This window comes from Cervus canadensis, chromosome 3 (assembly GCF_019320065.1).
Source record: "Cervus canadensis isolate Bull #8, Minnesota chromosome 3, ASM1932006v1, whole genome shotgun sequence".
NCBI lineage: Eukaryota > Metazoa > Chordata > Mammalia > Artiodactyla > Cervidae > Cervus > Cervus canadensis.
This window is the reverse complement of record NC_057388.1, coordinates 34,780,538-34,805,673: the sequence shown is the minus strand read 5'-3', so window position 1 is coordinate 34,805,673 and position 25,136 is coordinate 34,780,538. Positions and strand designations below refer to the sequence as shown.

General features: G+C 35.9%; 1 protein-coding gene across 1 annotated transcript in view; it reads right to left on the bottom strand.

Annotated features, from left to right (window-relative positions):
* SEMA3E (semaphorin 3E) overlaps window positions 1-25,136 on the bottom strand; it is a 275,960-nt gene that overhangs the window by 118,013 nt on the left and 132,811 nt on the right. The window contains exon 2 of the mRNA XM_043462903.1: window positions 5,458-5,618. Within this exon, the coding sequence (XP_043318838.1) occupies window positions 5,458-5,618 (161 nt within the window). The remainder of the gene's footprint in view (window positions 1-5,457; window positions 5,619-25,136) is intronic.

Here is a 25,136-nt window from a genome sequence, read left to right as displayed (position 1 = left end):
TTGAAAAAGGTTAAATAAAATGATCTGGTAAATGTAAATCCCTCTTGGAATATATTTAAGTGACTAAGACACTATTATAACTTCGTCTAATATTCTCTTCATAATTCTATTATTCTAATGAAAAATATTGTTTATATTTTAGTTTTTTCTTTCTATATTTTACATCTATATGTAGTACCAGTGCCTATCAACACATATTTTAATTTAAGGTCCTACAAATGTCATTAAAATCAAGAAAATATATTTTGAATATAACACATTAAAAGAGACTTAATGGTTTATAAGTGGTAGTTTTAACCTGTCATACTTCATCTTACTGTTTATCCTTTTATAATTAGTTATAATGACTGTCATTATTCAAATACTTTGTAACCAGAATTATTATCTTCTGCATTACAGATAAAATTTGTTCTTGAAATGTTGATAATCAAAAGCTTTTGAATTAGAACACTATTATTATGACACAAACATTTCTGGCCTGGTAAGACTCTGATGTTGGGAGAGATTAAAGCCAAAAGGAGAAGGGGGCAGCAGAGGATGAGATGGTTAGATAGCATCACTGAGCCAATGGACATGAATTTGACCAAGCTCTGGGAGACAGCAGAGGATAGAGGATCCTGGGGTGCTGCCATCCATGGGGTCGCAAAGAATCAGACATAATTTAGCGACTGAACAACAAATGCCCTTTTTAATGGATGAAATTTACTAAATTGCTATCATTAATGTGAAACACCATTTGCCATTTTATACGCAAATTATATTTTAATGCTTTTTTCCCACTTAAAAAAAAAGTTCTAAAACAGAAGAATTTTTTTTCACCTTTGATTCAATAAACTTGAGTGAGAAAAGTATAAATATTTTTACAAATAGAAGTGACTAAACTTTATAGATATCCAAATTAAGTAGTGTAACTTTAGCTTTAAATAATAGTGGTAAGAATAATTTCGGAAGAAAAAAAGGTGAAATTTAGAAACAGAAAAGCCATGGGTAAAAGTTAAAGCAAAAATTTATTATTAAATATGGAATATCCGATGAAGTCTTCCCTAGTGCCTCAGATGGTAAAGAATCTGCCTGTAATGTGGGAGACCTGGGTTCAATCCCTGGCTTGGGAAGATCCCTGGAGGAGGGCACGGCAATCCATTCCAGTATTCTTGCTTAGAGAATTCCCATGGACAGAGGAGCCTGGTGGGCTACAGTCCATAGGGTCTCAAAGAGTAGGGCATGAATGAGCAACTAAACACAGCACATGAAGTCCTATAAAATACAGCTTAAATAACCAACATTTCCACTTTTGATTTCTTTATGAAATGAAAAAAGAAAAGAAGATTTTATATGTCAAGCTATATAGTATTGCTATGTCCCCAAAAATAACTTTATTTTCCAGGAAGCCTTGGTAATTCTCAAATGTGCATAGATTGCAAGAGGCTACATCAACAGAACACAGACAAGCTAGTCCCTATGCTGTCTTTGAATACCAGAGCCTCCTTGGACTCTCAACTTTGCCACAAAATAACAAAGGGGAAACAGCTCCTTCTTGTTCTTGTCATTGGTTTTCCTCGCTTCTGTCACTAACAACTGTTTCACTAGTCTATTAACCATCACTAAAGGAAGCACTAGTGATGCAAAGGCAGTAAGGACCAAGAGGAAAGAAACGCCTGATGACAAAAGGCAGAACTAATAGTAAGCTGAAGACAAATCTGGGAGACGCAGTTCACACCAAAGTAGCAGCTTGGTTCTCAATTCTATGGTGTAGTAGAAATAGCTTAGGCTTCTGAGACAAATGAACTTGGTTTTAAGTTCTAATTGCTACGTACTGGCCTCCTGGCCTTATTCTCCTCTTTTCTCCTTTTACCCAAAACGCTGCTGCTAAAGCGATCGCCCTAAACTCTCATTCTCATCATGTTATACAAGCACTCAGACTCTCCCACTGGGCTCCTGCTTTGCTTAAGTCTCAACAGCTCAGCAGTCAACGTTCTTCAGGATCTGGTCTAAGCCATATTTCCATCCTTAACTATCACTCTCCCCTGTTCCCACCCACATGCCCCCACCTCACCTATCTACTTCAGCCAAATCATTATTTCAAGTTGCTCTAAAATTTCTCAGTTTCTTCCCTGTCCTCACTACCAAACTGTGTGAATCAAAATTCCAACTTCTATTCAAAGTCCACTTTTAAATTATATCTCCTCCAGGAAACCCCAACTCTCAGTTTATGCATATTTTCTTAGTATTTTATTCGGACCTTTATTACAGTTCTCTTCAAATTGTGCTATCTATGACAGATGTGTATGTATCTTCTCCATTGCGCTAGAAATATTTCAGGGTAGGGACTGTTTTATTAATTTCTGCATACTTTGTATTTCCATGACTATTTCTAGAACTTAGTTGAATGTCTTTAATATGTAGGACTCTTATACCTCACTTAGAAATGGAAGCACACAAGAATCACATGCTAATTCTGTGTCTTGTTTAGATAATAACCATGATAGCAAATACTTGGATAACACTACATATTTTTGGCACTGTTCAAGGCAATTGATAACTCAATTAATTGTCTTATAAAGTGCTCAGTCGCTTCAGTTTGTGTCTGACTCTTTGCAACCCCATGGACTGCAGCCCACCAGGTTCCTCTGTCCGTGAGATTCTCCAGGCAAAAGCAGAGTGTGTTGCCATACCCTTCTCATGTTTTTCTCTTTCCAAGTCTTCATCTATACTAGTGTCCTGCTATTGTCACGTAGTGATCAGAATCTCAAGATACTTTAATATTTTCACCCGAATAATGATTTCCTCTAGCTTAGTCCAAATCATTTTGTACCAAAAGACTTTAGACAAAAGTACAAAGGAAAAAAAAAAACAGTTTAAATAAATTTCTTAGGAAGTTCCTGATGAAATCAGAGTTTAAGTATGGTGTTATCTGTGGATTTTAGAGACTTTTCAAGAGAGTAATCTGCAGAAGAAATTTTTTCTGGCAGGTAGGAGGTCCTCATGAGGTAAAACAAATGGAATAATAAGGGTAGAAATTTTACAGTGTTACCACCAGGATTGACTCTTCCATTTTTGAGTGAAGGTCAAGGGTCTTTTATGAATGTGACATAGATACAAGAGAACAGAATTTCAGGGTGAAAGTATCATTACACAGTCTGGGAAATGCTGTGAATTAATTAATTTATAAAGCAAAGTCAGTATCTAAAAATGCTAACAGTAAATTTACTAAATGGTAGTGAAAATGTTAGTCACTCAGTCATGTCTGACTCTTTGTGACCAGATAGATTATAGCCCACCAGACTCCTCTGTCCATGGGATTTCCCAGATAAGAATACTGGAGTAGGTGGCCATTACTGTCTCCAGGGGATCTTTCTGACCCAGGGATCAAACCTTGGTCTGACTCTTTACCTTCTGAGATACCAGGAAAGCCCAATGATAGGTAAGTTCTTACCTATTTCAAAATTGCACAGGAAAAATCAGTCTAATGAGTATATAATAATACAAGTTCAGATAGTTATAGTTGATCCTTGAACAACATGGGTTCGAACTGTGAAGGTCCACCTACATGCGGATTTTTTTCAGTGAATACCCTAATATGTCCCCTTTAACAAATGAGAAAGCAGAAGAAAAAAGGGATTAAGGAATTTGCTGAGTACTACAAATGCAAAGCCAGGATTTAAACTAAAACTCTAACTTGTGTTCCTCATTCAATCTTCATACCCCTACAACAAAGGAAGTACAGTCACAAGTAACACAGTTGAATCTAATAACTAATTCTGAACAAAACAAGACAAAAAAGCAACCCCAGAAGACTACAATAAACTATTGTGTATCATTTTTACATAGCTTAAAACAAGTAACTCTAAACAATATACTGTATAGGGAAACACTGTTATGATAAAATAATTCTTTAAAATTTAAAATTAATAAATAAACCAAAAATCCATCAGAGTGATGGTTTCTAGGCAGCAGGAGACACAGGAGGAAAAGAGGGAGGAAACAAAAGGTAACTGCAGGCACAGTGGGAATGGTGATAATGTTATTCTTGAGTTGGCTGGTGAGTTCTAGGTATTTATTTCACTATTATACCTTCTAAGATATTTATATTATTTATTATTTTATGTAACAGATACTGGGCTTCCCTGGTGGCTCAGTGGTAAAGAATCTGCCTGCCGGTGCAGGAGACCTAAGTTCGATCCCTGCGTCAGGAAGATCCCCTGGAGAAGGAAATGGCAACTCACTCCAGTATTCTTGCCTGGGAAATCTCATGGACAGAGAAACCTGGTGGGCTACAGTCCATGGAGTCACAAAATAATTGGACACGCGTTAGTGACTACACAACAATAATCCAAGCAAATGAAAAAAAGAGAAAACATTTAATCTGGGGGAGGGGGAAGAAGTGTGATCTATTTTCCTGATTATAATAATGTATATAGCTATCACTTAGCTAAAAATTGTGGTATAGCTATAATAGGAAGATGACAGGGCAGATGAGTAGGGGCTGCTGCTGAAGTTGTGCAGATATTTTAGCTATGTCACTGCAAGAAAAGAAAGCAAAAATCCTCATCTTCCTTTACAGAAAGTCAACAGATATTGTCTAAAACCAATGATATTAAGAACAGTACACAAATGTCACTTAGACATATGGAGATAAGAACCAGAAAAAATGAGAGCTTTAAATGATTTCCTCTAGAGATTAGGAATTGGATGGGATGAAGGTGTTCTGCTTTTTATGATAATTTTTTTAATGACTTTAAAAAATATGGACATTGTTCATTTTGACAAACATAAAAGTATACAAGTAAATTATAAAGAAAATGTATTATGTAATATATACCTTTATGCCAAAAAATGCTATAGCCTACATATATCTGAATGTTTTATGTAAGGTTGATATAGTTCTGGAAACATATTAATTCAACTCTACAAGCACAGATTATAAGGACCATTTTTCTTCTTATAGTTAACCTTTCTCAAAAAAGTTGAGTGCTTGCCTGTTTTAATATATTTTAATCCTTTAGGTTTAAAGAGCATCCATCTGAATTAGTGATCTTACCAACAGAAATACACGAGTCAGCTACACTGAGTTCACACATCCATATTTCTTCAGACTGGGATTTTTGGAGTAATAAAGCCCAAAGGGACTTTAAGTCAGAATATGCAAACCTAGGTGTCAGGAGAGTGGGTGTGGTACAAGGGCCACTAGGCAAGAGAAAGTTTCAATGCATCAATCAGAAGTCTTTTGGGGATTTGGGGATCAGTGGTGAGCTAGAAAAGTTTATTCTGCATTATTTATAAATCTTCTCAAAATGATTTTATTTTTAATGTATATTTTATTTCTTTCAATAATATTATCACTCAGAATGTTCACGTGGTCAAGACAATGAAAAATCTAATCCAAGTAACACCCATTCAAGAAGATTTCTCACTTACTCCTTTTCTTTCTCTCCTGAAATATAGTTTACTCTTTCATACCTCTCTATAGCCACTGCTGATGTGTTCTAAGCTGAGGGAATATACAAGATCCTTGCCTCCCACGAAGAGTCTCTCTTGATATTCATCCAGCAGCATTGTCTGGAGATTAAGAAATCCAAAAGGGCTATGAAAGACTGATGTTCTGTTTAGATCCAAGAGCTCTGAAATGCAAAACAAAATGTACCCTAAACACAGAGAAAATACAAATACCTTTATAACACTTTTTTTTCATGGCTCTATTTTCACATGTATTAATACTGTGAAGTTAACATTCATTCATTTTATCATAAATACAAACTCAAATTTATTGTTCAGAAAGACTAAAAATATATAATACACTTTCAATACTTGGTTGTGTGTTTGAAAGTTTCTAAAATAGTAGATATTCTAACCATGTAAACGGATGGATATTAGCTAAACTTATTGGGATAGTCATTTCTTGATATGACTTGATATCAAATCAATATGTTGTAAACAGACTCATACAACATTATAGTTCAACTATAATTTTAAAAACAAAAAAAATTGTTTAGCATTTAAAAACAAAGTATAATGGAAATAAGTCACCATGTGCACAAACTAAAATCTTTTTTAAGTTTATGAATGGAAAAACTTTGACACAACTTAATATGTAAAGTAAATAGCTTATGCTTTTAAATACAGAATTATTTTTCACAAACTTTAATGTAAAGCACTATATAGAAACATCATTCCACTATGACTTTTATATTTACTTCTCTATGTATAATAAAAATCCTAATTCTGAAATAAATATCCCCAAAACAAGTCCATTTAATTCCAGATGAACACCAATTCAGAAAAAATGTTTCCACTTGAAACTGGTTTTGAAAGTCATGCCCAAAGTCAAATCACCCAAGTCTGGAAACTATCAGGACTGTGAATGCAATGAAGTAAAACCTGGTAGTACTCACTACAGTGGGAATAACTGTTAAAACTAACATGGATCTACTGTCTAAAACTGTGATTTAGGCTACTGTTTATGCACTACTCCTACTTCAGAAGGACTAAAGAGCCTCTTGATGAAAGTGAAAGAGAAGAGTGAAAAAGTTGGCCTAAAGCTCAGCATTCAGAAAAACTAAGATCATGGCATCCAGTGCCATCACTTCATGGCAAATAGATGGGGAAACAGTGGCTGACTTTATGTTTTTGGATTCCAAAATCACTGCACATGGTGATTGCAGCCATGAAATTAAAAGACACTTACTCCTTGGAAGGAAAGTTGTGACCAACCTAGACAGCATATTAAAAAGCATGACATTACTTTGTCAACAAAGGTCCATCTAGTCAAGGCTATGGTTTTTTCCAGTAGTCATGTATGGCTGTGAGAGCTGGACTATAAAGAAAGCTGAGCACCAAAGAATTGATGCTTTTGAACTGTGATGTTGGAGAAGACTCTTGAGAGTCCCTTGGACTGCAAGGAGATCCAACCAGTCCATCCTAAAGGAGATCAGTCCTGGGTGTTCATTGGAAGGACTCATGTTGAAGCTGAAACTCCAATACTTTGGCCACCTGATGCAAAGAGCTGACTCACTGGAAAAGACCCTGATGCTGGGAAAGATTGAGGGCAGGAGGAGAAGGGGACGACAGAGGATGAGATGGTTGGATGGCATCACAGACTCAATGGACATGAGTTTGGGTGAACTCCGGGAATCCGTGATGGACAGGGAGGCCTGGCTTGCTGGGGTTCATGGGGTCGCAAAGGGTCAGATACAACTGAGTGACTGAACTGGACTCAACTTACTTCAGAATGTCAGAATCTGGCAAACCTGTGGTATTACTTGTTTGTTGAAGCTATTTCACTGCATATGGCAGTTCATTACTTATGGTTGCTAAATGATATGTGAGAGACTTTGAGGATGAGAAAGAATATGACTCCAATATGAAAAACCCTGCAGGTTGAAAATTCCCAAGAAGGTGCCTTGGCAATATTGACAAGTTAACAGATAACTTCATTTCCCCAAAATCTGTTCCTAATGCAACTGACAGAGAAGTTTAAATACTGGTAACCAAAACACTCAAATCCAGATAGCAATATGAAATATGACAGATCTACATCATTTTGTCCACTCTTACACTATTTCTGAGAAAAGAGAAATGAAGCATCTTTCCCCTCTATTAAGAATGTATTAACTTCTATTTCTCTACTCTGAAACTGCCGATGCCCAACATTTCATGGGATATGGCTAACTTTAAATCTTTATTTTAAAACAAGTAATATTGCTAGCATCAAAGTATCATTTATAAAGGTAAAACTTGTGATATTGAATCATTTGACAATTCATCTAAATAAAGAACTTAAACCTTTTAGGGAGAGATGGAAATAATAAGGTGCTTTATTTAGGGAGCATGAAAATAGGAATTTGAGAGATCTAGGGGTTCTTGAATCCTGGAAGACAAATTTTTCCTACTTAGCAATTTTGTCAAGGTAGAATCACATTATTTTCCTTTCTTACTAGGCATTCACAGAAAGAGATGCACTTTTTAGGAATTCAATACCATAACAAAAATATAAATCAAAGTTCTCCACTGCCATTATCCCTTGTCTTTATATGTAATCAATTAAGGTGCTACATCAGGTCTGATCAGCAAACTATTTTGCAGAAAAAGCTCCCCAGTTATTCTGATATATTTCTAAAACTCTTCAAGTGTTAAGCATGGTGAAATCATTATCTGAACACATTTAACTGATCAAAGAATAGGTATAAGCTAAGTAGAATTAACAGATCTCTAAACTACAGACTTACTAAGAACAGTAAGGTACAGAGTTTAGGAGACTAAGTTGGCTGGAAAATGAGAGAAAGTCATGAAAGGAACAAATATGAGGAACCTATCCCAAAGTGTTGCCACAGTTGAGTACTCATTGCGAATTTTTAAAAGTATGAATTGGAAAGAGAGGCAGCCTCACCAGTAAAGGAGGCCCTTTGTAAGTGAATTCCAGTAGGGATGGAATGACCTTGCTTTTTCCTAATGAAGTCATTAGAGCCTCATTACCTCCATATACACCTAGAGATATAGACATCAAAACTTCTACTTGTTTTTCTGACTTGCCAACTTCTGCAGGGCTTATTATGCATACTCTAATTTTTATAGCATAAAGGTGGTAGTTCCTACTTTTTTTATCAATAATAAGAGAGTAACTACTGATCCCATAGTGATATACAATTGTGATATCCAATAGTGAATACTGATGGCATCACCGACTCAATGGACATGAGTTTGAGTAAGCTCCAGGAGCTGGTGATGGACAGGGAAGTCTGGCGTGCTGCAGTCCATGGGGTCGCAAAGAGTCGGACACAACTGAGAGATTGAACTGAACTGAACTACTGATCCACCAGTCTTATTTTCTTTTAATGTATCAAATTTTATTGTGACCCATCCTCCATCTATATGACTAAGTCTATCCCATGAGATAACAAAGATAAACTCATGTTTCTGTTGAGGTGTAGTTTGGGAAATGCAAAGGGAAAAATTCCAACAATTGCAAATTTTTCACAAGTTCCTTGCTCATGGCCTTTATATTTATTGATTTTTTTCCACCACAGTAAAGAACCACAGTGTAACAGTTTGAATTACTATTGTCCTTTAAGTGACTTATGAAGAAACTCAGGTGCCTAGAGAATTAATGGGAAAGAGAGAACTATCCTACAGAAATACACTATTACAATGAAAAAAAAAAAATCACCAAAGGAAAAAAAAAGAGAGAAAGAGAGAATTAAAGTACAACAGATGTAGATGCCATTATGAAAGTCCTGTAGACTGAGAAGCTGAGAAGCCAGGTTCTGGTCTTGGCTTTGTCACTAATTACCTGAGTAACCTTGAATAACCACTTAACTTCTTTAGACTGGTTTCCTCACATGTTAATTACCCTTCTGTCCTCAAAATGATTAATTCTTTGCCTAAATTGCATTTCTAAAATGGAGGTGATAAAACATAATATATTAAAAATATACATATCCAAAGACAGATATTTTTAGTCTTTCAAAGTATAGTGCTGAATCTATATTTTTGACATCTTCAAAAATGGAGTGATCAATGAAAAATTCTAAATAGCTGATGACCCATATTTAAACTTGCCTAAAGGGAAGTAGTTAAAACATTAATTTATGACTTTTTGTATATTTAAAATATCATAGGGTCAGGAAATACTTTTAGTTTATCAGGAATTTTGGATCTAATTTATTTTGATTCATTCATATTGCCTCAGAAAAAACTGCTGCCAAGATATGCCTGGATACATATGATGTACATGCCTTAGGCAGTAAGTTAAGAAATTTCACTTCACTTATAAAGACACTTCCTGGGATAGTTCCTAAGTTATTTTTTAAAAAATATAAGATCTAATAAATAGACTGTAGTTTTCTTTAAACATGTTCCCTATATGAGGGGTGGGCATTCAATGCTTCTGTAACTGTCTGCTTTGACCAGTACAGCAGAATAGCACTGATGACTGATTCCTAACAAGTTCAGGCTTATCAATAGAAATTTCAGAATCAAGGTACTAATCAAAACATATCAGTTCAATGGTTTATATTTTTCTTGTTCACTTCCATAGAGATAAATCCTGATTGTGATCCTCAACTCACTCTGAGACACAAATCCTCCTTCCTGTCTGGGACTCTCCAATATCTTGAGCTCTAAGTCAGGGAAGGCCAAAAGTATCCACTATGTGTAAATGTCTGTGCTTCAGATGTATATTTGGAATAATGGACACAGAGGAAGAATTCTATAATATAAACATTTTAAAAGGTTGTGCATATTTATGCTTTAATACTAACTCTAATTTTCTACTTTTATTTGATTAATTTACCTACCTCTTTCCCAAAAGGATCTGAGATGACTCATGCAAATATTCAATTGAACAAATAAATATACATTTAGGGGTATTAAAATATTGGGAAATAACAAAATGAGAGGTCTGGGATAAATTTTATTAAGTATAAGTCATTCTCTAATATCCAACACAATGTTAAAGTGAACATCAAAATTGACCCGAGGCTTCTAAAAAAATCCAAAGTCACTAAAATACAAGAGAAAAACTATAACAATTGCTTAAGAGCACTGCCTGATGTGATGATTAATTTTATGTCTCAAATTGACTGGATCACAGTTGTCTAGATATTTGGCTAAACATCTCACTTAAACATGTGGCACTTACTTGTAAGAGGTAGGACCTACAATTATTCTTGTTTCCCAAATGCAAAAATAAAGGTTTTAAAGAGAACCCACTAATATTCTTGCCTGGAGAATCCCAAGGACAGAGGAGCCTGGTGGGCTACAATCCATGGGGTCACAAAGAGTCAGACAGGACTAAGCAACTAAGCACAAGCACACAGCTAAGGCTATTTGGTCATCGCTGGTGCCAAAATTTAAACAAGGAAAGTTGACTGGAGAGCTTTGCTATTAATTATCTATGGTAGATGGGGTGTCTGTCACCACTGTGCAACACACAGCTTAGTCTTCCCCAGTTCTGGTCCCCAGAGACAAACACCATCAAGATGGTTTAATTTCTTAAAAGTCTGTTCCTTACAAACAAGAACTCCACAATCCATTAAATCTAAAACTTCCTACATAAGGAACTAAACACAAACTGTAGAAAATTCTTAAGGAGATGGGAATACCAGACTACCTTACCTGTCTCCTGAGAAACCTGTATGCAGGACAAGAAGAAACCATTAGAACTGGAATTGGAACAATGGAATGGTTCAAAGTTGGAAAAGGAGTATATCAAGGCTGTATACTGTCACCCAGCTTATGTAACTTCCATGCAGAGTACATCATGCAAAATGCTGGGCTGGATGACTCACAAGCTGGAATCAAGGTTGCCACGAGAAATAGCAACAACCTCAGATATGCAGATCATACCACGCTAATGGCAGAGAGTAAAGAGGAACTAAAGAGCCTCTTGATGAAGGTGAAAGAGGAGAGGGAAAAGTCTGGCTTAAAACACAACATTCAAAAATGTAAAAGACAAACAAACCAAAAAAAAAAAAAAAAGATGATGGCATCTGGTCCCATCACTTCATGGCAAACAGAGGGGGAAAAATGATAACAGTGACAGACTTTATTTTCTTGAGCTCCAAAATCACTGTGGACAGTGACTGTAGCCATGAAATTAAGGCTCTTGCTTCTTGAAAGAAAAGCTATGACAAACCTAGACAGCATATTAAAAAGCAGAGATATCACTTTACTGACAAAGGTCCATACAGTCAAAATTATGGTTTTTCCTGTAGTCATGTATGGATGTGAGAGTTGGACCATAAGAAGGCTGAGCCCCAAACAACTGATGCTTTCAAAATATGACTGGAGAAGACTCTTGAGAGTCCCTTGGACAGCAAGGAGATCAGTCAATTCTCAAGGAAATAAACCCTGAATATTCACTGGAAGGACTGATGCTAAAGCTGAAGCTCCAATACTTTGACCTCCTAATGTGAAGAGCCCACTCACTGGAAAAGAACCTGATGCTGAGAAAGACTGAGGGCAAGAGGAAAAGGTGGTGACAGAGGATGAGATGGTTGGATGGCATCACTGACTCAATGGACATGAGTTTGAGCAAACTCTGGGAGATAGTGAAGGACAAGAAACCCTGACGTGCTGCAGTTCATTGGGTCACAAAGAGTCAGACACAACTTAGGACTGAACAATAACAACACAGAAAAGTCTAGTCTATTAAGGGATTATAATATTTCTGAACTTGAATACATTTTTTTGCAGAGACTCCTACTCATAATAAAATAAAATGGAAGGTTTTCCCAATATTCAGTTGTTAGAGTTGACTTAATTCAAATAATTCAACAGCATTTACAACAAGAAAACTCAGGTTAATATCAAGTTTAATGACCTTTCATTTGTATTAAAAAATTGTCTCAAATAACTATTGAATTTTTCATGTTGCTTTATGAATTAGTGACATCCTCAATTTTATATATCTTACTTTAAAAACCTGAAATCTTTGTACTTCACTTGCTATAGTTTTCAAATGAATTAAATATTTTTTGGTATACACTTAGGCAAACAAAACAAAAACCTTAAGCAGGAAGCTTTCCCCCTTCTTTAAGAATATTTTCTCCTTTTAGTTTTAGAGCCAGCATTTTAAGTCATAATAGTGGTCTTAGCACCAAATTATAGTTCACAGACACGGCGTATTTACCAAGCAATGGCTAACTTCTTTATCCCTCTGCACTGTTGCAAGCTGCTTAGATGAAAGAATCAGAAAATATACAGGAAGAGGAGGACAAAAGAAACTCTAATCTCAGGTAATCTCCAGAAAACACAGTGCAAATAATGGACATTGCTGACTCCGGTAAAAGGAAGGAGCTCATCTTGAGTTTTTCCTACTCTAAAAATAACACGAATTACTTGGGGGAGGCAGTGGACAAAGAAACAAGACAACTGAGATGCACCAACTCAGGGTTCATCCGGAAATTTTCTCAAGAGGGAACTAATTATTATTGCTAGGCTGCCTGCTAATTATCAGCTGTCAATGAAGATATACGCAGAGGATTTAGTCATTTCCTCTCATGGTCCTTCTTTTAAAACTGCAAGGGAAACAGTTTTAAAACTCACTGACCTCAATATATTATAGAGACAGTTCTCTTCACTTTGTCAAAATATATTTAAATTCCACACGTCCATGTGTAAGATGGGGGAGGCAAGAGGATATATTTTTCAGTTTTCAAACAAAAAAATAGATTTCCAAGGGATGGGCGTTTTCTTATTCAATGCATGCTCCTACCACTGTCACCTGCAAAGCAGTAAATTTTGAGATCCAGGACTTTAAAATTTTTCATTATTTTCCAAATCAATTCTTTTATTCAATGCCTTAAAGCTAATTCAACAATAAAATACCAAATCACAAAGTAAGCATTGTTAAGGGAAATGAAATGTATAAATAATGGTTAGAAATTTCTTCAACTTTTTAACAAGTCCAAAGGAAACATTCTTACAACATGCTTTGATGATTTTGACAGATCTGATCAATGCTCACTAATGGCTTATAATAATGTTGAAACAGAGTTGTAAAGAAATAAGCAATTAACTTTTTTAAAGTGTAATCAGGGCTTACTAATTGGTCTTTCCAGCAATGGACTGTGGTCATCCTTTCACCTACCCTCTGAACTTATAGATTTCTATCTTTCTAACAAGTCAAAGGTCCAAAACAGGCACTGTGGTGTTCCAACTTTTAATCATACGCTGCTTCCAACAAAAGCAAAGAGTTCAAAGGTACACATGAATGGTCTAGGCATTTAGCAGCCTTTGATTTCCTCAGTCAAGAAAAAATAGTGTCAGAACTTTAAGATTCCTTATGTTCCTATATTATATAACTTGTCATTATTTAGTATTACACACGATATTCTGACTTACAGGTCTCTGAACTCCATGAACACAAGATTACCAGCAGACAAGGTTACACAGAATCATTGTCCATGCATATACTGTACATGTGTGTGAGTACTCATATTTAAAACACCAAATCGAACAAAATCATACAATACAAAGTGCTACCATCTAAAAGTCAACAATTTAACAATTGTGACTGCCTTCTAAATGTTGAATTACATTTTATTTCACTGGAGGTCAAAGGAGCAAGTGCTATGTGAGCAGCTTCTGAAGCTGAGTCTATAGGGCCAAGGGACCCTGAACTGCGAGCAGAGTGTCCATTCAGCATTCCTCTGGGGCCTTGTAACCAGGATATGATATTCTGAATGTAATGGAAAGGCCTTCAGTGGTTTTAAGAGCAATTGTATGACTGGATTTATCTTTAAAATACCAATTGATTTTGATGTGCGTAATTGTTAGCAGGGGGCAAAACTTTAATAAAAGGAGGTTTGAAGAATTATTTTTTAGTAAGCATGTGAGAATGATAGTAACAAAACAAGGTGTATTGTAGAGGTAGAGACCTAAAAGGTTAAATGAAAGAAAGCTAGGCAACAAATTTTACACAATATGGTAAAAGTTTTTCTTTTTCTCAATTTAAACTGATTAGGATTGGGATGACAGATTGTAATTCATTTTGATGTAACATTCAGTATGTACTGAAATACTCTGCATTATGTACTATATCTGGGGTGTCAGAAGGATATTAGAAATCAGTGTAATCTATATAACACAAATCAGATTTTGGCATTCTTCATTCTATTTCTATAAATTAATTTCAGAGGTAAGTTTTTTCATGCTAACATACTAGATAATATCAGGTCTGTTCACTTGTTTTTTTTTAGAAAATACTTTTTAGAGTTCAAAACCAGGAAAACTATAAAGGTAGGAGGGATAAACTAAGAATTCAGGATTAATAGATACAAACTACTACATTTAAAATAAACAATAGGGACCTACTATATAGCACAAGGAACTACTCTCAGTATCTCATAAAAACCTATAATAGAAAGAATACATAAAAGAACATATATATATATATTTAACTGAATCACTTTGCTGTACATCTGAAACTAACACAACATTGTAAATTAACTATACCTTAATTTTTAAAAGTGGTTTGAATAATAGCACTACAATGTTTATACATGAATATATGGCAATTCACACACATGAAAATTTATTTATAAGAAATATTTTTAGAAGTGGAATTTTTGTTTGTTAGTTTGTTTTTACAGATACTGCCAATGTGCCTCCATGGGAATTATAGTTTAATATGCTACCACTGCAAGTGAGAATGACTATTCCCCATCACCTAGAGACCAGTATGTCATTATATGTCATTAAAATTTAGGATATTTGCAGATCTGACTGTGGAAATACTAATTAAATTTACATTTTTCTTATGGTTAAAGTTAAGCATCTTTCATATATTTTAGAATACTTTCACTTTTTGTCATTTTTATGTCCATTGCCTATTTTTCCACAACTTAAGTTTTTTAGTCAAGATCTGAATTTAAGATATGTTAAAACTGTTAAGTTTTATATTTTGTGACATCATGGTTGCAAGATGGAGGAGGCAAGGCTCTTCAATGTAGAAATGTATGCTTCAACCATGTGAGATATTTTTAATGTGTTAAATTTTTGCTTTCGTAAATAAACCTAATTCTTAATTATTTAGTGTTTTGAACCAGTTTGGGATTAACAATTCACCAAAAAAAAAAAAAAGTTATGAGTCAGGGAACATGCTCAGTCTCCCAGAGGCTGAACTGGGTGTCAACAAACTCCTGGGCAGAGCTGTTCAGCTGGGAGCCACGTGGGACAGGAGTGTGGAGCCTCGCCCACAGTGGAGGTGCCACTCTTGGGAGATGACAGTGGTTCTATAACCAGAGGCCTTTGTGAAACTGTCCTCCCTAAGGACACTACATTTGATCCAGAGTTTTTCTCATCCATTCTCCCTGGCTTCAGGGTCATGTTTTCCATTTGGCCTCTTCAGACTTCAATCCCCTTCACACTTCCTCTATGCTTTTCCTATAGCTCCATTTTTGAGGCTCCCTGTGGAATCCATTTTGACTCATTTGGTTTTTCTTTAAACAATTATTTCCAGTCACTGATGAGTCCCAAATCCACAACCCTTTCTCACACACAGATTAACTAGGAGTTACATTAAGCGGCATCATATAATATCTTCTTAATAATTTACTATCTACTATAAAATATCAGAAATGTTGTATTTAACATTTAGTTTTCCAAGGCCACTGCTGTGGAGGTCAATTTTTACTTATGGTCAGGCTTTTATTGAACACTAGCCAATGAGGAAGTTTCTTTCACATGGAGGGAAAAATGACTCAGTCAAAACTGATCTTTCGACCCTCCTGTTAATTTGACACTCGTTTATGAGAATTCCAAAATTCTAAGTAACAAATATTTTACAAGATGTTTTAAATGGTCAATCAAAGCAGAAGCTAATGAAGCCAAGAATATGTGTGAAATACTGTAATGTTGTTTTATCCTGTTAGTGATTTAAAACTTATCGAGAGGAAGCGGTGAAAGGAAACACATTTCTAGAAGTCCAATAAAGTGCTCCTAGTATTATAATAGTGTGCTCTAGGTTTGATCATCAAGTGAACATCTTCCTTTCAGATTATTTCCATATAATCTGTGAAATTATCTGTGGTAATAAAGCTTTGTTTTCATTTATTTGTTACTTATTTCTAAATGTTAGACATGTATAGTGTTCATTTTATAGTAATATCTGAAAAGCCACTTTTTCTGGATCATGTCATCTCAGCATGGATTGGTTATCATTTAATATTTAAAACTCGAATAGTAAATCAACTGTTCTACATATTTATATTATATTCTGTTTTATAATTAGGTTTAAAACAAATGAGCAATATTACTTCATAATTCATTTCCTCTAACACACTTAACAATCCTGACTTCCACTGTTCTGTCTACACCCCACCAAAAAATGCAATTTGTAAGACACTTTTGATTTTCAAAGTTGGTTGAGGTATACACAATTGTAAATAGCTATTAAATTCTAAATATATTTTAATATTATCTTAATTCAGAAATATTCTATGCTATAAAGCTAATACACTGCTTAATTTAAGTCACACTAAGAAATTGAATATGCCTATCATGCATATTTTTCATATTGCAATTGATCATTTTAGTGTTGGAGTAACATAACATGCTGTGCTGTGCTATGCTGCGTCACTCAGTCGTGTCTGACTCTTTGTGCCCCCATATACTGTAACTTGCTAGGCTCCTCTGCCCTCGGGCAATCTCCAGGCAAGAATACTGGAGTAGGTTCCCATGCCCTCCTCCAGGGGATCTTCCCAACCCAGGGATCAAACCCAGGTTTCCCACATTGCAGGTGGATTCTTTACTGTCTGAGCCACCAGGTAAGCTGAAGAGTACTGAAGTGGGTAGCCTATCCCTTCTCCAGGAGATCTTCCCAAGCCAGGAATTGAACCGCAGTCTTCTTCATTGCAGGTGGATTGTTTACCAGCTGAGGTACCAGGGAAGCCCAGTATAAAATGCCAGTACATAGCATAAACATTTATAGGCTTTTCTCCCCAATACTATTGAGATAAAAGTGAGATATAACACCGTTAAAGTATGCAGCATAATGATTTGATATATGTATATATAGTGAAATGATTACCACGATCAGTTTAGTTAATATCCATCATATTATACAGTTATTTTTTCTTGTGATGAGAATTTTTAAGACCTACTCTCTAAGCAACTTGCAGATACACGATACAGTACACCATGCCACACATTACCTCCCCACGACCTATTTATTTATAACTGGAAGATTGTACCTTTTGAACACATTCATCCATTTCCCCCACCTCTCAAATTTTATCTTATGTTTTGTTGAAGTTCTGTATCTTTCTATAACAACAAGTGTATTGATATTTGGTCTATAATGTTTTCTCTCGTAAATAATCCATCATATAACAACAAAGAAGTAAATTAGCTAAAATCAGAATTGTATTTTTACTTCATCATATATTGGTTCAAGCATTGGATATCTGAAATTCTTCAAAGTAATTTGAAGCTCAATTTCTTATTCCCTATACTGACCTCCAAATTCATTCTTGTTTAGTCAAGTGCCTATATGCTATTTTTTTCCTGGAGTCTAACAAACAAGCTTCTCCAACTGAGCAAGTAAAGAATAAACTTTTGATTTTCAACTATAAACTAACTCATCTCTCAGACTTTCAGTAAGCTCTTCTTTGTATCTTGCCAAAAATGTAGGGTTTCTCCGGATTCTCCTTCCCCTAAATGCCTCAATATCTGTCAACATCTCCACTATAACTACCCAACTGAGCCAATGAAAGGGCTTCCTAACTGCTTCCACTCCTTTCTTACCAGCCAATTGGTTTATCTCACAGTAGTCAGAGTGACTATTCCTTTAAAACTATTCAGTGGATCATGATGTTCCTTCCCCCACATAAAACCCTCCAATTAATTCTTAACATCCTTAGGTTAAATCCATATTCCAACTGTGGCATGATGTATGGTTGCCAATATTGCAATATTACCCCTGACACTGCTACACTTTTTCCCTTGCTCACCAAGCTCCAGGGCCCAGGCTTTAGAGCTTTGCCTTGATGCTTCTTTCCACCTGCTCCGTGCCTCCCTCTGACCTCTACATTGTGACTCTTCCTGCTATTTGGACCTTATCTCTGTGCAGTCTTCCCAGACTAAGGAATCTGGAGTTCCCACCTTGACAACCCCAGCTGCATCACTCTCTCTTACTATTTTAATATTGCATGCATGCTACTTGGTTTTGAATTTTTCTTAACTTGTGCATTTTCTCTCTCCTCTGACAGGAAGTTCCATGCAAGGAGTGACATTTTCCATCTTGGTCACTGTGATAGCCCTAGAGCCAAGGCCAGTGCTAACCGTTTGTTTACTAGACACTCAATAAAGGTATGTGAAATGAATGAACTTCTCTGAATCTCAACTTCCTCAAGTATGAATTGGGGATAAAAACAAATTAGGAGCATTGCTATAAGAATCAAATGACTCCTAGAACCTAATGGATGGTCGATATCTATGGGTTTATTTCTCCTTTCTTTTGATGTTGATAAATTATTGGCAAAGGGTATGAAGGGTAATTTCTCCTAAAGAAATAGGTTTTTCTTAATTACATTCTGTCAAGTGGACATATGTACTCTCTAGGCTTTTTATATAGGCTTAAAGTGAAATAGGAAATTTTCTAAGTACATGATTACTATGATCAGTGTAAACAGCTACTCTGTATTTTAAGTTAAAGTCTTGTTTTCCTACCAAGAATAGTTTGGGATAGCTTTCTATTCCTTTTTTCAATCCACATCCATCTCCACTTGCAAGAGAATCATTCCTTGGTAAATGTGCTTTATTTCTTTATCATCCATTTATTTATAAGCTCAATCTAAAATATGTTATACTAAACTATCTCTATTTCACCCCTGAAATTTAAAGTAGCAGAATAGCAGGGAAACATTCTTTCAACATTTTTGCTACTACTCTTAAATACTGGATGTTTATGAGCTTTTCAGTATTTAATTTGGTACTTGTTTTTATAAGAACAGAGTTGTCAAGTTTTAGACAGGTGCGTGATTTGACATAGTGTTAAAGCATCACAGTTAAACACCCTCTGCATTCTCCTCTTTTGACCTCTAATAAAGATCTTTAGTCTCATCTTTATAAAAATAAAGTCTTCTCTCAACCCATATAATTTAATCCCATAAAACATTCCTTCTAAGAAAAAAATGACTTCCAGATGTCTGAAGAACTTGGAATCTGATAATCTGACACATTGAACATTTGCACCTTTAAAAACATGTCATTTCCAGACTGACTTATTACCATAAAGTAGTGACTACTGTGTAATTTGGATACTTTCTCTATTAACATCACATTTTCCTTATAGTTTCAATACGGACAGAATAATAACTGAATTTCAAATCTGGGTATAATGAAAGGCAACTTTATAATTTTTTGATATTACATGAATTAAATGGAAACAATCTATTCACCCACATTATGACAAGAAAATAATATCATTGGTAGATGTATTTCTCATATAGAAATGAGGCTGTGTGTTATAGGCCATCATTTGATAGGTTTGGAAATGCAGGACAACCACTAAAAGGTCATTTGCTCTTAAATTACATCCCTCAATTACTGTAGCTGCTGCCACATGAACCAGAAGCTCCTTAATAGGTAATGGGCCCCCTTGGTAGGTGGGTTCTCTTCAGATGTGGCTAATTCAAAAGAAATTGAAGAGGAAAGACAAATCCATGCTATGTGTACAATTCACTGATGACTTTCTTTCACAAAATGTCACCTTAGTGACTAAGCTGCTAACAAATTCTTCTGTTTTCCTTTCCTTGCAATCTTCAGTAAGCATTGAGTCACTTCCCAGAAAATACTGTTGTTTATAACCTGTCACAAGGCAAACAGTACCTAAAAAGACCACCCGTGATTTCTCTGAAAAGTTGAAAGGAAGGGAAACAAGAAAGGCTCTTGAGTCCTAGGTACTGTGTGAAATACCCACTTTGTGTAACTTCATTTGCCCTTCATATCACTCCAACAACGGATGGATAACCCTTCCCATTTTATAGATTAGGAAACAGAAGCTCACACAGAAACTTAAAAACTTCCCCAAGTCACACATCATTTGAGGGTCAGTATCTCTGAATTTAGTAACATTATTTTGCTTATTTTGTGTATTTGACCATAACAGAAGAGTTTGTATAATTATACAGTTTCTTCACAGACTCAAGTAAATCATAAGTTGTCAGCAAGGTAAGCCCCTGAGGAGTATGTTACAGGTGTTCCCCATGTTTCCTGCATTTATCAAATAACACTTATCAATAATAAGTGGTCAGAGACAACTCTGGAGGTCATCAATGTTTCACCTGTACCTCAGCCTTTCAGCCTTTTCTTGTAATTTGTCTCACTTATCCTAAAGGCTTTCTCATGTCAGCCATGTTTACATCACATAATCCAATACCAACAAACAGAAAACAACGGGACCCAAAGGGTCAGACAACACAGGATCAGAAGCAAATATAAAATACACCTCTTACTTCAAATCAGTTAGAGGGGCTAATGTTCTGAAAAAGAAAAATTATTTGAAAACATAAGTCAAGACATCTGCGATGTGTTCCCAACTTTATCACTGAATATACCATTTATAAGGGATTAAGTTCCCCATTTGCAGGAATGAGAGAGGTGGATGGGGTCATCACTAAGGTTCCCTGTGGTTTCACAAACTATATCACATCACAAACTATACTATCTCCATTGGGGAAACCATAAATTAGAAGTGTCCATGGGATGCTCTCTAGGGTTTTTTAGTTTTTTAGCTTTTAGTTGGTGAAGGACAGGGAAGCCTGGCATGCTGCAGTCCATGGGGTTACAAAGAGTGGGACATGACTGAGGGACTGAACTGAACTGATAAATCATGAGAACTACAGAATTACTTCTAGCTGTATGGAAAGAAAAAAATTAATACTGAAGATACAATTTCATATCTGTTAAGTTCTTGTGTCAAAAAAGGGTATTACTATGGATAAAAAAAACACAAGAAATGTATTGCTATTGATCTGTTTCCTATAATTTTCGATATGCTCTAAATATAAGAGCCAAGCAATAAATCACATACATTCGAGTTTCATACTGTTGTTTTTAAGTTATTAAGAAAACATGAATTAGGTCATGCTACAATCAGAAAAACTGAAAGATTTGACAAAACCTTTATAAATTACAATGCAATCACTTAAGCCCAAACCTTATTACTCAGGAAACCAGTAACTTGGCAAATGTGGACACTGCTCTACATGCTGAGAACAAGAGTATGAATGATAAATAAGAAAAAGCATAGGAATCTTGGAAGACATTTTTATGGGATAAATTAAAATGTTTTTCATAGAACTCACTGGAGAAATGTTAAAGTATAAAATTAACTCTAGCCAAGTAATTCATTAGTAGACCAAGTTGAAAGAAACAAACTTAAGTTCTGCTATAAAATTCAAGATTAGTTCCTTTTTCTACATTTTATGATAGAACCATCTCCTTTGAGAATCAACTGAATTTCTGAAAATATCATTCTGGCCAGCTGGAGGCAAGAGTGAAATGCATTAATATGTAGCTGCCCTATCCCCAGGTCCTCAACTGTATCAGAACAGATGCTTGCATCCAGGTAAATGGCCATCCATCATCAAGTCAAATATGATTTTACATGTACTTGGATCCTTCTGGCAAGGTCACTGCCCCTATCTCGGAAAAAAAAATTCCACATAAAATTGGGAACAGGAGGTCAATTTTCTTTTCCTACCATGATGAGGCAGAGATAGCCTCTGCCACTGGAAGGGAGCAAATGCATTAACTTCCTTATTGGCAGACACCTTTTAAAATGATGATGCAGTTTTTCAGAACGCTTGTCGCTAGTGACTGATAGGATTCATCACCATAAAACACATACATACCATAAAACACATACACATGCTGTGTGCATGTGTACGAAAGAGAAAGGGGACAATTAAAGGATGTGAATGTAGTTGTGGGGAGGTGGCAGGCAAGCAGAGGCAAGCAGGAGGTGTAAAAGCTTTTCCATCAACATTTCCACTCACTTTGCAACAGGGGAAAGAGAATAAGAAAGAAGGTAATTAAAAGTGATGTAAATAACACCAAGAAGTGATCATTTTGGTTACAGTTCATACTGCTAAAAATAACATAAATTAACAGATATGTTAATAAAGTGTTTAAAGCTATCGAGTTCCAGCCTGCTTTTATAGAACATATCAATTTCACCCCTCAAGAGAGCTTCCTCATTTTCCACACAAGAAACAAAAACATATATACTCTATCTAAATTATTAATGCATTCCAATTGTTAAAATGGTTATAGTGAAAACATTAAAGAGCATAAAAATTACACGATTAATTGATAACACAATTTTCTTTGGCAAAGACAAGATTCTTAACAGAGGCTATAACTCCTGTAATGTCAACTGAAACATTTAAAATTCCTCAATTACCTCATTCTTGTCTTTAATATTCATTGACACAGCATAGTACATATGAATCTCATAAGGTGTTTTTTGATAATAAATTATCTGGAGTAAATTAAATTTTTGAAGGCAATTATCACACAGAGTTTCAGTGACAAATTACCCTGAATAAAATAATAATTAATTAATTTCTAGTGTAATTTATACCCTACTTATATGACCAAGGAGACATCATACTTGGAACCAAACGACCAAAAATTGTTTTTTGAATGGGTAACAGTGAGTTCTTTGAACTTACTATGAACAGAAGCTTAACGTTTTCCAGAGGGGCTAATCTAACAAGCAAAGCTGGCTATGTGGTATAATTTGAAAAGGGGTAATGAAGAGGGCCCTTTGAGTCCAATTATTTAATCCTCTCCCAGTTACTACTGTCATTAAAGTTTTACAACTTTGATATTTCCAGCTTTCAGGAGACCTTATTAAAATTGTAGAACCTCTGGGAGGGATTATACCTTAAACCTTTGTCAACTAGTAATTTAGCTTTGTCTGACTAGAACTGAGTTGAGCATAAATTCACCATTGGATGAACCTAGAGAGGAGGTGTCTTTCATGTGGAAAAAAGGGATAATGTAATGTTACGGTGTGTGGGGAGAAGTGGGGGTGTGGAGGTTGACACCGATACAGTGTTCCTAGTGTCACACTAGCAGGCCAGGTTTCCAGTCCAGGCACACAGCTTTGCTTTGTTGCCAATACACGGAGTGCAGAACTAACTGAATTGTTCACTTTGGCCCTAGCTGTCTGGAGGCAATCAAACACACTCCATGACACATGAGGGTGTGTCTCAATAGTGCCACAAAAGTCTAAGCAATTTGTTCAAAAATTTACTTTGGCAACCATCAAACTGACAGGAAAACACTATTTTTATGGTAAATTCAGGTCAGTGGGGGAAGGGGGTTTTCTTCATGCTGATTTTGATTCTGTTTCTTCTAGGGCAGTGGTTCTCCACTTTGACTGCACCCTGAAATCCCCTGGAAGCTCTAAAAAAGTCTAATGCCTGGGTCCCTCACCAAGAGAGGGGTGTGTATTTGGTCTGGCATTGGTATGTTTTAAAAATCTCCCCAGGTAAAGACTGAGAACCTCTGCTGTAGAATGATTCTCCTGAAGATTAGCCATTAGACAAGATGCGAACAACATTTGCACATAATCACAGGTTTTACAATCTTGGGGATTAGTTACAAAGAATTGCCAGGATGCCAAACTTGCCAAACTTTTCCAGTCATTATCCAATTCTAAGTCAATAGTCACTGCTTGATATTATAGACAAGACTGAGAAGGCGTGAGAAAAAACCTTATTTGAATATCATGTCACTGGATTAATACACTGATACTGAAGCAAATTAAAAGACACTTACTCCTTGGAAGGAAAGTTATGATCAACCTAGACAGCATATTAAAAAGCAGTCACATTACTTTGCCAACAAAGGTCCGTCTAGTCAAGGCTATGGTTTCTCCAGTGGTCATGTATGGATGTGAGAGTTGGTCGGTGAAGAAAGCTGAGTGCTGAAGAATCAATGCTTTTGAACTGTGGTGTTGGAGAAGACTATTGAGTGTCCCTTGGACTGTGAGGCGATCCAACCAGTCCATCCCAAGGGAGATCAGTCCTGGGTGTTCACTGGAAGGACTGATGTTGAAGCTGAAACTCCAATCCTTTGGCCACCTGATGCTAAGAGCTGACTCATTTGAAAAGACCCTGATTGGGGTCTTTTCTGATTGGGGAAGATTGAGGGCAGGAGGAGAAGGGGACGACAGAGGATGAGATGGTTGGATGGCATCACCGACTCAATGGAGATGGGTTTGGGTGAACTCCAGGAGTTGATGATGGACAGGGAAGCCTGGCGTGCTGCGGTTCGTGGGGTTGCAGAGAGTCAGACACGACTAAGCAACTGAACTGAAATGAACCGAACTGAAGCAAATGTGGCTGCTCTTAGGTGTGTCTGTACACATTTCATGGCACCGTTAGCTGACATGCAGCAGTATGCCCTGTATCTGCTCCATAAGACACCTCGCAAGTAATGAATCTATTTTGTATAATGTTCAAATAATTATATTTAAGATATCATGAATTTTGAATAATGTCTATCCCTGAATATTTGAGCTGGAAAAAAGTGTTAAAAGATGGTGCTTCATCACTCAGATTTATCACAAATAAAAGGGGAATAAACACAAAAATAAATTTCTGTACTGAGGTCTACAGGTT